At 40.5% G+C, this 13,181-nt stretch overlaps 1 protein-coding gene across 1 annotated transcript in view; it reads left to right on the top strand.

The window, feature by feature from the left end:
* The window catches only part of LOC144826954 (embryonic protein UVS.2-like), a 79,535-nt gene that overhangs the window by 24,789 nt on the left and 41,565 nt on the right, over positions 1-13,181 (top strand). Inside the window, exon 3 of the mRNA XM_078685415.1 lies at positions 1,048-1,113. Coding sequence (XP_078541541.1) covers positions 1,048-1,113 — 66 coding nt within the window. The remainder of the gene's footprint in view (positions 1-1,047; positions 1,114-13,181) is intronic.

The following is a 13,181-nucleotide window of genomic DNA, read 5'->3' as shown; positions in this document are numbered from 1 at the left end:
GTAGAATGAGGGCTGCAGTGTGGCTTTGATCGACGAGAGTGCGGATGTTGTCAGTGGCGGCTAGGAGGGCAGTCTCGGTGCTGTGGTTGCCGCAGAATCTGGATTGTAAGTCGAGATTGTTGTTTGCATCTATGAAGTGCGTTAGCTGGGTGTTGATGATTTTGTCGTTTACTTTGAGGAGGATGCAGCTCAGGGGTTTGGGTGCGTTGGCGTCTGGTGGGTTTGCGGTAGCTGTCTGGGTCCGGAGGTGGGTGAAGGCGCAGCAGTAGTGTTGGCAAGAGAACGGGCATTGGAAGCCCAGTGTCGAGAGCTGGCAGTTGTTGTTGCATCCAGGGTTGAGTGCGTGGAGAGTGCTGGAGTCGTAGTGGCGGGGGTCGTAGGACCAGGGTCCCTGGCATGGTCAGGTCACAGATGGGCACAGACGGGCTTGCCTTTGGCGTGCCAGAGATGTGGCCGCTGCCATTAAGTGGGGTATAGGAGGGACAGAAGCTGGAAGGCGGGGTGGGTACAAGCACGGGGTGGGGCCAGCAGCGGCAGGAAAAAGGCAATGAAAAAACAGATGTAACAGGGAAATTGGCAGAGATAGAAAAAACAAAAACAGAAAAAGACAGGATGACCAGAAACCAGAAAAAAACAGAAAAAGCTTAACAGAGCAGACCAGCAGAAGAGCAGGCTCTTCCACTGGACCACCAGCGATGAGGCGCAGGCAAGAGCCTACGGCTGGAGGAGGGCCTCGAACACCTACCTAGGAACCAGAAAGGCGCTGGGGGCCGTGCCTCAACGACGGAGCTTCACGAGGGGAGAGCACATTTTTCTCAGTTTGCAGCATATGTCCCAGCGCCCACAGGGCTCTACGCATTTCTCAAACCTCCACCCACACTTGGCATGAACACTTTTGCAAGTTGGCAGAAATAGACAGTTTGTGCATTGACACTGATGCACATTAGGACCAAGTGAATATTTCACGTGCTGTAATTGCTTTATGAATCTATCTATTCCTGTGCATTAGCAGCTGATGTGAATCTGGGAATGTGCCTTCTCTTTCAGACACCCGGCATGCAGAGGAGCCCCTGATACCAGACATCTTCGAGATCATCACCAATGAGAACCAAGGTAAGAGAAAAGTTCAGGTTTCTGGGCGCTATACTTTATTAGACGTGACCCTGAGCCCAGACGTCTTCCAGACCATCACTAAAGAGAACCAAGGTAAGAGAAAACCTTGGGCTTTTAAACGATAGACTTTATTGCATGATAGTCAGCAGAGACCCTGATCCCATCACCAAACAGAACAGAACTGAAACTAAAAGGAACCCTCAGGCCTCTGGGCGATGCACTCTGTTACAAGAGAGTCAGCTGTGAGCCTGAGCCGAGGTGTCTTCACAAACATCACCAAATACAGCCAAGTTGCTGGACGTGGCCTTTTCTGCAGGGTCACCCCAGATGTTTTCCTTCCTCTGTCGTCTTGTTCTGAACTCATTGGCTTTTAGGACTCTGTGCACTTTTTCCCTGCTGACCAGTGGTAAAGTGCTTCTGCTCTCTCCATAAAACATGGTCATTTTGGCCTACACCTAATTGGCACTTTTAATTTACTTGTAAGTCCTAGTATCTGGAGCTAGGTGGACCCAGAGCGTGTACATTAAACTCTACTCAGTAGCCTTTTAAACATGTCTCAGGCCTGACCCTGCAGCCTGCAGTGCAGATTGAAGCAGCCTCTCGACCTGGTCTCAATACATATTCATTGGCTCATATTTTACAAACATAGTATATCTGGGAACAGGTATCATGCATTTAAAAACATGTATAGGAGTGGAATAACACACTTAAAAATAAATGCATTCTGGGAAATAAAGTCCTCCTGAACACAATTCATAGAATAGAATAGAAACATCTGGAAACAACATGCACATATGTATCATGTCATCGCCATATAACTACTATTATTAATCAAAGTGTATGACTGGTCCACAAAAGTATATATTTTAAAGGATTGTCTGAATACAATTATATCAATGAAAATTAAACTAACCTTTCTGTGCGTAAATTTAACCTGCTCGTTGGTCTAGTTCAATTCGTGAATATTCAAAGAATTCTATATATTGGTTAATACTTGTATGTAACACAGATAATGATGGAGTCGCGTGAGCACGCAAATCAAGATGGCCTCTCCGCGTTAATTACCGCAACATAAGCCATTCACTGACTGTGATTCTAATGAATATTAGGCTGGTCATTATTAGGCCAATATTATTTTAATTTTAATATTTTAATATTAGGCCAATATTATTAGGTCAATATTAGGCCATTCACTGACTGTGATTCTAATGAATATTAGGCTGGTCTTGCCGTCTAATTTGCTTCCAAGGGCTTGACAAGAACAGCACTTTCAGAATTGGTGCTTACTTCAGCTTTTGAGTGAGGTTTTGGAGGAGTATTTTCAATTGAACTCTTCAGCGGTGTTTCCTTCCTCGTACTGCTGAGGTTCTCAGTCAGGAGGGCAGAGTCACTCACCGGAAAGGGTGCGGCTGTGGCCTGGTCACTCCCACAGATGGTTTTAGCTGCTGCAAAGCATTATATTGTACAGCCTTTCTTTTAAGTTGTTTACATTTATAATAATTATTGCTCATAGCTTTAAAATAATTTGTTCATTATTATGGAAGGCAAAAATACTCCTATGATACATAGCAAGCATCAAAAAATTGTTCGCCTCTGCCAGCCAAGACTAAATTAGTAGGAGCCAGTGAACCTTCTTTGGCTGTATTATTTGATGAAATACAAGCTATTCGTTCCAACATAGACACTATTGCATCTGAAATAAAAAATATACGCTAAGAAATGGCTAGTCTTTCGATGAAAGTCTCTGACAACGCAATCAAAATTCAAGACAACAAAGTCAAACTAGATAGTCTTATAACTATTACAGCATAGATAAGCCAATGTACAAATTATTACTTGAGTTAGAAACTCATAATAGACAGTATAACTTGAGAATTTTTAATTTTTCGGAAGATGTGATAGGTAATTATTGCAGGATGTATTTAGAAAAGCTATTGCCTAGCCTCTTGCGCTTAAAGTTACCTGAAAAATTCGAGATTGACAAGGTGCATAGAATTCCTTCTCATAGAAATCCAAACCAAATTAAACCTCGCCAAATGATATTTAAAATGTCGCATCATCATCATCTAGTGCCGATGCGGAATGCGGCAAGGGGAATTTCATTGTTAATGGTCAACGGGAACAACATTTTTATTAATTAAGACTTTGCCAAAGAGACTGTAAAAATCCACAAAGAGTTTGTTGCTCTTCGTTTAAGTCTGAGAAGTTGTGGTTTCAAATATGGATTATTCAATCCCTCCACGATGAGAATATGGAAAGACGGATTCTTAAAGTCCATCCAGCATCCTCATGATCTTTGTTTATACTTAGATCAACGCTCACAGCTCTCCATGGAAACCAATGAGAACGTTACTTGAGAACTATGATATAAATGCTCTTCTAACTAGCCTAAACAGCTGAAATTCTTAAAAGGGCATGTCTGGATTAGTTATTCTTGTCATGCGTGTGTGCAATTCAAGAATTCTATTTATGTTTCTATGCTGTCTTTATTGTGTTGGTCCGTCTCTTTCCTTTTATCCTCTGTTTTCTATTAGAGCTATGCTTACTCTGTCAGTTGATTCTTTTTTCTCTTCTATTTTCACTTTTTCATTATGATGTCTAATATTAACGGTATTAAAATTGTTTCTTTTAATGTAAAACGTTTACAGCACCTTGTTAAACGTACTAAGGTTTTAGATTATTTAGCTAGACATAAGGCTGATATTTGTTTACTTCAGGAGACTCATATAGATGATACTGTTTTATCATACATGAACAAAAAATGGGTTGAGAATATTATTTCTTCACCTGCTCTTAATAGGAAAAATGGAGTTGCTATTTTGTTTGCAAAAAAAATGCATATTCAAATATAACATAAATGTTCTGATTCTAATGGTCGTTTTCTTATAACTAAAATAAAAATCGATGATACGGTTTTTTCTACAGTGAGCCTCTCAAACAGGTACTCTGTTTTGGGAACTGAAGATAGTATGGAAAACCAGCCAAAGGTTACAAAAACTACAAGTGACATTATCACACCGCATAATGCTGTCTTAGACTCTACGACTCACTCATTGGCTGATTTACTACTAGTCATGAAAGAGGAGATGGCTAGTAGGTTTACGGTTTCAGAAACAAACCAGGCTGAGATGACTAGCATGTTCTTGGTTTCAGAAGCTAACCAGGCGGGTATCCAACTATCATGCGAAGTGCTGACCCGGAAATTAGAAGAAGTTACTACGTGTACGGATGCAATAGAGTCTGAGATCCCTAAACTTAAAGATGCTATACACACTAACTCAGCAGATGTGGTCAAATTAAAGGTCCAAAACAAAGAACTTAAAGACGATCTTGAGCGCCTGGAAAATCATTCCAGGAAAAACAATCTGAGGCTCCTAAATATCCCAGAAGCCCTTGAAGGATCGGGTATAAAGTGGTTCGTGATTTCTCTGTTAACGGGAACAGTTTTTAAAAACTCGCCTAGTATAGATCTCTCACATGAGATTCAAAGAGTACGCCGCGACCCTTTCAAGAGGAACCCCGGCAGACAAAGACCAAGGAAGATACTTGTTAATTTTTTGTCATACTCTGTTGAGGAGTTAATTCTATCCTCTGCCCTCAAGGAAGGTACTACTACATCTAAATCAACATCCACGGTTAAAACCCCATTCTCCTTCACTATAAGATCAGATGTCTCGCATATCACCGCAACAAGACAGTGGGAGCTGGGGAAGAGGCTCGAGGATCTAAAAAGTTTGGGGGCAAGAGCACAGTTGAGGTTTCCTGCGACATTACGTGTGATGTGGGATAATCAGATGCATTAGTTCCACACGACTGAGGAGGCGGACACATTCATAGCCAGAATCAAAACGGAGGCGAAGGGGAGAGAGGGAGATCATTGAAGCTATGGGGGGCTCTTTGACATCAAGGTTCCCTGATTCAACTAATTGCATTCATGTTTTGTTTTTTTAGGCAGCCTGAGGGAGTGGTGATCGAATAGGCTTTTTTTTTTTTGAGTTCAACTGTTTATTGCATCGTTCTCACAATACACCGCTTTCTCGCCTACAACCCAGGGGCCGGCAGCATGGCATTCGTGGCGATAAGAAAGTAGGAACAGATTAACACAGCCTCGTTACCGACAGCCCGGAGGCCCGGTGGCGTTTGGCATTAATATTCGTTTTGCGTTGTGTATCGTGCACAAAACATATAAGACCTGGTATCACAGTAGAACCTTTTTAGAAAGCTATATGCATAAACATACTCAGTACGTGGGTATAACTTTTTCCAAAAGAAACATAAAAATAAAAAGAAGTATACAAATGCAATATGAAATGACGTCACATAAGGTGTCAGTCCAGTCTCAACCATCAAGTGTACAATCCTTCAAACTACTCAAATTTTGCAGTCAAAGTAGGGGTGGAGGTCCACAGTGAGGGGGCGCACACACCACAAGCACTCAAGGCAACATCATCGCCCAGCGTTCCCATTCGCGTATGCATAAGACGCCATGCCGTAGTTCGACAGGGCGCCCGGGCAAAACGGAGGAGGCAGGGAAATCTCAGGAAGCACTCATGCATCAGATGAATCACCCACGGGCATCTCCCCGGCCCTCAACCGATACCCTCCGGAGCCATCTCAGGTGGAGGGGTGTGTTGGCTAGTCCCAATGGCGCCTGCTAAATATTCGCGGTATGGCCCCCAGATGTCAACCGGTCTGGATGCGGCAGGAACCATGTCTAAGTATTCGGTACTGTTTAGCAGATGGCAGGAATACCCATAAAAGACAGTAAAGTCAACTTTATCTCTTGGAATATAAACGGGCTAGGATGTCCACGCAGACAAAGGCTGATACTGAAGTATTTAGAGCTTCCCCCAGCTCAGGTTTTCCTTATACAAGACACCCATTTAAGATTTGTAGAATGTCGTTCAATATTTTCTAGTATTCCCTGGATAAAATGTTTTTGTTCCTCACAACAAACGATTAACGGCAGGGGTGTAGTAATTCTGATAAAGCAAGGGGCTTCCTGTTAAATCAGTGCAGACGGATCAGACAGGGAGGTGGATAGTGGCACAATTGGAATTTCGAGCGACAGATCTAGTCTGTGCCTCCTCCTATGGTCCAAATGTTGATGACGCAACCTATATCTGTAAGCTGCAATCAAAATTAATTACGGCAACTCCACCTATGATAATAGGAGGAGATTTTAGTGTCCTCCTTGACCCTTTACAAGAGAGGTCAAATCAGAGCCACTTTATAGGGGCTCCTCGGATCCGCCAAGCAATGAAAAATCTGTTGCATGACTTAGACTTGGTGGACGTCTGGAGGGCAAAGAGGGGAGATCTCCAGGGGTTCACGTTTTATATTAAAAAATATTGTCACTCATCCAGGATAGACTATATTTTAACAAACAGACATATCCTGGGTAGTTTGACGATGGTCTCAGTATTGCCAAGTCACCTCTCGGATCACACCGCAATATCATTCTCTTATCTAAGGAAGAGTAATACACTACAAACTAGATGGACGCTCAACAGAGCAAAGCTGTTAGACCCCGACATTATACAGGCTACTAAATCATCCTCCCTAGAATACTTTGTTCTCAATATTAGCTCTACAGCTATGGATTTTGTCTGGGACGCCTTCAAGGCCACCCTGAGGGGCAGACTGCATGGCCTTATCTTTTCTAAGAATTGGGCTGAAGCCCGGGAGTTAAGTAAAATGGAGGGGAGAATCCTGCAATTAGAAACGGAAAGGAATTTACTCAGCCACGGGAGCCCAGGAAGGTTGGCAAAAGTCCAGGAAGAACTAGAGGGGGCCAGGCAGGAGTATAGGGAAAAATTGGACCAGAAATGCAGGGCGCAATGGCTTATCAAGAACATGCAAAATTCTGAGTATGGGAAGAAGACCGGGGCTCTACTGGCCTGGAAAGCAAGAACTGATTGCTCCAAGAATATTATAAATGAGTCTATAATAAATAATAATGGGCAGAAATCAAGGAGAGTAGAGGACATGCAGACTTGTCTCCTTTCCCTTTTTTCGGATCTCTATAGAGAGAACTTAGCCCCATCCCTAGACCAAAAACAAATTTGGTTAAGGGGTAAATCTTTGTCAACATTAACCAAAGCTACCTGTAATCTCCTTGATGCCCCTATTACTTTAGAAGAGATTAAAAATCAAATAAAGAAATCTAAAAACAACAAAGCATCAGGAACAGACGCATTGCTGAATGAAGTTTATAAACCCTTATCAGAAGAACTAATACCGGTATTGGGCACCCTGTTTAACTCAGTAAATAGCTCAGCAGGCCAGATCCCCACATCCTAGAAGGACGCAACCATAGTACTAATATTAAAACCTGGTAAGGGCCCATTAAAAGCAGACTCCTACCGTCCGATCTCCCTGCTGAATGCTGACTATAAGATCTTCATGGGTATTTTAGCAAGGAGATTGACTAAATTGGTCCCCAATCTGGTCAACATTGACCAGAAGGGCATTGTAACTGGGAGCTACATCCAGGAGCAGACGCAACTGCTGATAGGTAATATCGACTTGGCCATAGTAAGATCAGATCCCTTTGCAGTAGTTGCCTTGGACGTGGCCAAGGCATTTGACAGGGTCTGCTGGGTGTATCTCTGGGAGGTACTCAGGACTATGGGCTTTGACCCTATTTTCATTAAGACCCTGAGAAAATGTTATCAGGGAGCATCTGCAAGGATTCTATTGAACGGCATGCTAATCTCTAGCTTTAATATCCAGAGGGGAACAAGACGGGTGTGTCCAAACTCACTCCTGCTATTTAACATCTCTAGAGCCGTTGGCGCAGGCCATCAGACTGGACGATCTAATTTATCCCTTTAAATCCCAGAATTATCGATGTAAGTTAGCCCTATATGCGGACGACGTAATATTATACACCAGTATACCCTAGGGTGACCATCCCGAGGGTTGAAGCTCTTTTGGAAGAATTTGCCTCCTTCGCTGGCTATCTAGCTAACTCCTCCAATAGGGAGGTGATGTGTTGGAACATCAAACAATGGGAGGGCCCTACTAGCAAAGAGATAAAATACTTGGGTATCTATATAGTGTAAGGACTAGATGAAATCCCCCAGATAAATCTGAGTAAAATTACTAAAGAAATTGATTGTCTCTTCACTAGATGGAGGAATCTTCCCTTGACAATTTACGGGAAGGTTAACTTGGTGAAGATGGTTATCCTCCCTAAATTGACTTACCTGTTTAACGCAGGCCCCTTGGTTTTTCCCAGCTCATGTATTTCTCAGATTCAAAGTAAAATCTGGAGCTTTTTTTGGGGAGATAAAAGAGTAAGACTACCCTGGAAGAAGTTGAGGCGTTTGCTCACTAAAGAGGGTTGGCTTTTGCGGACATTAGATGGTATTCTGTTTCATTCCAATTTAAAGGTATTCGGATGCTACTTTCCAAACCGGCGGATTCATCGTGGGGAAGACTGTTTGGCGAAATGGTTATGATGGAGGGCGGAGGAGATGGAGGAGGCTTTTTATACGAGTTTGAATCTGAAGGTCCTTGGGGCCGCCCTTGAAACATGGCATAAAGTGAGATGTAGGTGGGGAATTGGCTATTATTCAGAATTCGCACCTATATGGGATTCCCCTGGGACACCACTCTGCCTTCAAGATAGTCTGGCTGAATCTATTAGGAGAGCAGGCATAACCATCTGGTCTGACTCGGTAGACGCAGAAGGAATTCAGCCTTGTGAGTTACTAAGAGCCAAGATAGGCCCGGGTTTTCAAAGTTTAAGTATGTACAACTTAATTCTTGGTTTGAAGCAGGAAAGGGGGAAATAGCTGGAGACTGGGATACAGAGATTCTTTTCCAATCAGTACAGCCAAAAAAGAAATAAATTACTATTTGGTATAAGAAGTCTCTAGTTGCAGAAGATTTGGATCTACCACCATTGGAGATTTACTTGAGCCCTCTCTGAAATTATTATATAAATTTATCAAACCAGCCAGCCTAAAGAAAAATCTTTTTTTTTTGTCACCAATCGACTTTACTAAACGCCAGCTAAGATAGTCAAGTTTGCCCCGTTGCCTACCCCAAAATGTCCTAGCTGTAAGGCACTCCACGTTAATGACATCCATATTTTCTACGAGTGTCCCGAATGAAGTGCCTTCTGGAAGGGGGTCGGGGACACTCTCCGCGGCATCTTTAAAGTAAACATTGAGGTCAATCTATCATTGGTATTTTTTGGAAACGACGGCATATCTACTCCGAACCTATTACAGATTCATAGTGGATTTCTTCTATACCTGATGCTAATTGTCTGGAGAGAAATATGTATGAAGTGGAAAGATCCCCATCCTCCGAAGAGAGAAGATTGGCTTAAAGCCACATTTGCTATTGGTCGCCTAGACCAGGACGGAACTGAGGCTAGCTCTATAAACATCTGGCAGCCCCTTTCGAGCTGGGGCCGAGATTTGAGATTAATATAATCTTTGCTGGCTCTTTCTATGGTCCTATAATACACCTAGCCCTCATTACATCGGGGCCGGTCTGGTAGACCTAAGCAAGTGCAGTAAGCCATAGGGTGCCCAGTTGAAGATTGATGGCTTTTTAAGATCTGCAGAAGCTTCGGGGTAAGATGAGGACAAAAGAAAAATGATTTATAACGTATTGGTAGTTTTTTTAGAGCAGTGTGGCTTAACTAAAATTATATTGTCAGTTAGAAATAAATTAGATATTCCAATTCCCTTAGATGCAGTACGTTTAGCTATAAATCATTTAAGCTACTTAAATATCCAGGTCCAGAAGGTATCCCTGCTGATTTTTATAAAGAATTGCTCCTTACCTATTGTCGCATTTATTCAAACTATTTACTCATTTTAGCATTGTAGGGGCAACTTTAGGAACCTTTACTGAGGCTTTGATTATAGTCCTTCCAAAATCTGATTAAGATCCCTCTATTGTTTCAAATTATCACCCTATTTCTTTGATTAATCAAGATTGTATACTTTATACAAAGATCCTTGCCATTGGTTGGCTACTGTGCTTCCTCCCATCGTACATATTGACCAATCTGGTTTTATGAAAAACAGACATTCAGTGAATAATGTAAGGTTATTATTTCATGCGATTGAAGTTGGATTATCATGTCTTCATCCAGCTGGTGTCCTGGCATTAGATGAGGAAAAGGCTTTTGGCAAAGTACATTGGCAATATCTTTTCCGTACCTTGAATGCATTTAATTTGCGCACCTCATTTATTCGTATGATTTTATCTTTATATTCATGCAGTCGCCCAGCTTTTTATTAATGGTCAGATATCTAATACATTTTTACTTTTCAGGGGTACTAGACAAGGTTGCCCATTATCACCTTTGCTTTATCTTCTTGCTATTGAACCTTTACGAATTGCCATTAGAAATTCTATGGAAGTCAAAGGGCTCATTATAAATAATTTTCTATTAAAACGTCAGCTTACGCTGATGATGTACTTTTATATATTGGTGATCCGTCATCTTCCATTTCTCCATTATTAAAAACACGTATTCTCAGTTTTCGGGACTTACGCTAAATATGAATAAAACTGTTTATTTTCCTTTAAATGTTCGTTGATAACCTGATATGCTTCCAAACAAAGAAATTGTCTGGGCAAAGGACAAAATCAAATACTTTGGTATATTATTGTCTTATACCATAAAACAGTTGATTTCCTTAAAATGTAATGAAAAAAATTAAAATATTAAAAAAACATTCAAAAATGGTCTGCACTACATTTACCTTGGTGGGGAAAAATTGATGCTGTTAAAATGTTTATTGCTCCAATTTTTTTTTCATCTTCTTTCTATTATACCCACACAGTTTCCTCTTGCATTCTATAAAAATATGGATACATTTGGAAGAGCAAATCTCCTTGTTTAAGTTATAAGCAATTAAGACAGGCTAGAGCAATGGTGGTTTCGGTTTACCAGATTTTTTTAATTATCATAAAGCTTTCCTATGAAAACAAATTGGGGAGAGGATGTGGCCTACCTCAAATCTGGGGAACCGGAGACAAGTCTTGGCAATGAGGCTCAACATCCTATCATTCTGGGCAAATCACTTAATCTACCCATGCCTAACATAAAAAAATGAATGTGTCCTTATGTAACGCATCTGTTGCTCATGTAAAGCGCACTGATACCTGATACCTTTGGGTCAAATTTGCGCTATATAAAACTCAGAGAAAAAACAAAGCATGTTATGGTTTCAGTCTACAGCACTTAGTAATCCACCTGCATGGCTCTATATTGAACAAAATTTGATAGCACCGCTTCCTCTACCTGCATTGTTCACTACGGCCAACTCTACTGTTTTGCTCCAGAGATCAGTAATATTGAAGTCTACAAAATTAATATTACAAGATTTTGATTACATTTTCCAACCTCTTCTGTCACTTACAGTACATTCCTCATTATGGTGTAATCCTATGTTTAAACCAACTCACAATCAAAAATGTGGAACCCATGGATTAAGGCTGGTATTTTGTATTTAAAAGACATTTATCATAACAATGCATTTTTAACCTTTGATGAACTGCAACAACAATTCCAGCTAAAGTCTTCAGATAGCTATAAATATGAACTTTTACGTAATTCAATCCTTGACTCCTTTCCAAATAATGTTCCTTGCAATGGCACATCTGATTTGTCCCTGTACATTCAATCTATTGCATCCACCACTCACTTTGTGCCACTCTTTTAAAAAAAAGTAATAGTTGTGTAGGGGATAATATCAGCTTTTTATCCTCTTTTTGGAACAAAGAGTTAGATTTATCATTTACCCTAGATATTTGGAGGAAAATGTGCCTGAATAGTATCTCTGGATGGCTGCCCGTTTCCCTATAGCAAACTAATTCATTTGTACTATTCAATTGCCTGTGGAGTCCTTTAAGGTTATTTAAGGCAAAACCTTTGAATTTGTCTAATTGTTTTCATACTCGATCATTGAGACACATGCTTTTTGAATGTCCTGTTGTTGGTCAGTTTTGGAAAGACATTTGGAATATTGTGACCAAAATATTAAATATCACAGATAATTTTTCCTATGCTACAATAATTTGTAAGTTAGTCTCTTTTTCCAACAAAATTGTCTGATCTTAGTGGCAAACCTCCTGATTTTTGAATTTCTGCAGCTTTGAAATCCATTGGTGGCAAATGAAAAAATGCTTCATTACTGTCAATTCAAGAGGAGACAATTAGTCTCTTACAGGTGTTACCCATAATGCTTCCAATTATCACTTATTCTGGAGCCATTGATGATTATATAGCTTTACAGCTATTATTAGTCTTATTACTGTTGATTAAATGTTGCATTCATAATATCTATTAGTTAAAATTCGAATAGCTATAAATAAGATTTAATATGGTAATGATAAATTTGATCAATATTCTTTACTTTTTGTTTCTTTTCATTTTTTTTCTTCTTTTTTGTTACAGGATTCCAATAGTGTTTGATTGGTACTTAATTGTCTCTATAACGATAATGTTTACATATTTGGATAAATCAGCTGTCAACAGGATGTGAATTCACTTGTACCTTTTTTCGGTGCTCTTTTCTGTATAGTCTGTTCTCTTTATCAAAAATTCTATAAGATATTTTGAACAACAACAAGGATAATGACGTGTAAAGGCCTAATTTAGATATAAAGACTTAATACCAATGTGTGGATGAAGAATTACAAGGAATCTAGGGTGGTGACAGGGTGAAAGGGCTGCCACTGACAAAGTGTGAGACGTCACTGTTGGTGTTTGCTGAAAGACGACATACAGTGCTTAGAAGACAGTTAGCTATCACAGTTGTCAGACTGATTTTTCTGCCTTAATATTCTCAATATTATTATGGCAAGTTAGTAAAATGCTTTTTGTGGTGCCATAAATCACTCCTGATATGACAAGATGACAAAACTATAGGAATGTAAGACACAGGAAATCATTCACAGTAAACATTAACAGCTGCAATCACTCACTGTGCATGTCTATGTGGTGAGGTCTTTTTGGTCTTTAGGGTAATTCTTTTCCTAAGTAGGTGCTTAGGCCAAGGTTTGGCGTTTGACGCGAGATGGGCGATTCT

This window comes from Lissotriton helveticus, chromosome 4_1 (genome assembly GCF_964261635.1).
Source record: "Lissotriton helveticus chromosome 4_1, aLisHel1.1, whole genome shotgun sequence".
NCBI classification, from domain to species: Eukaryota; Metazoa; Chordata; class Amphibia; order Caudata; family Salamandridae; genus Lissotriton; species Lissotriton helveticus.
Note: the sequence above shows the minus strand (reverse complement) of the source record. Positions and strands in the feature narration are given on the sequence as shown.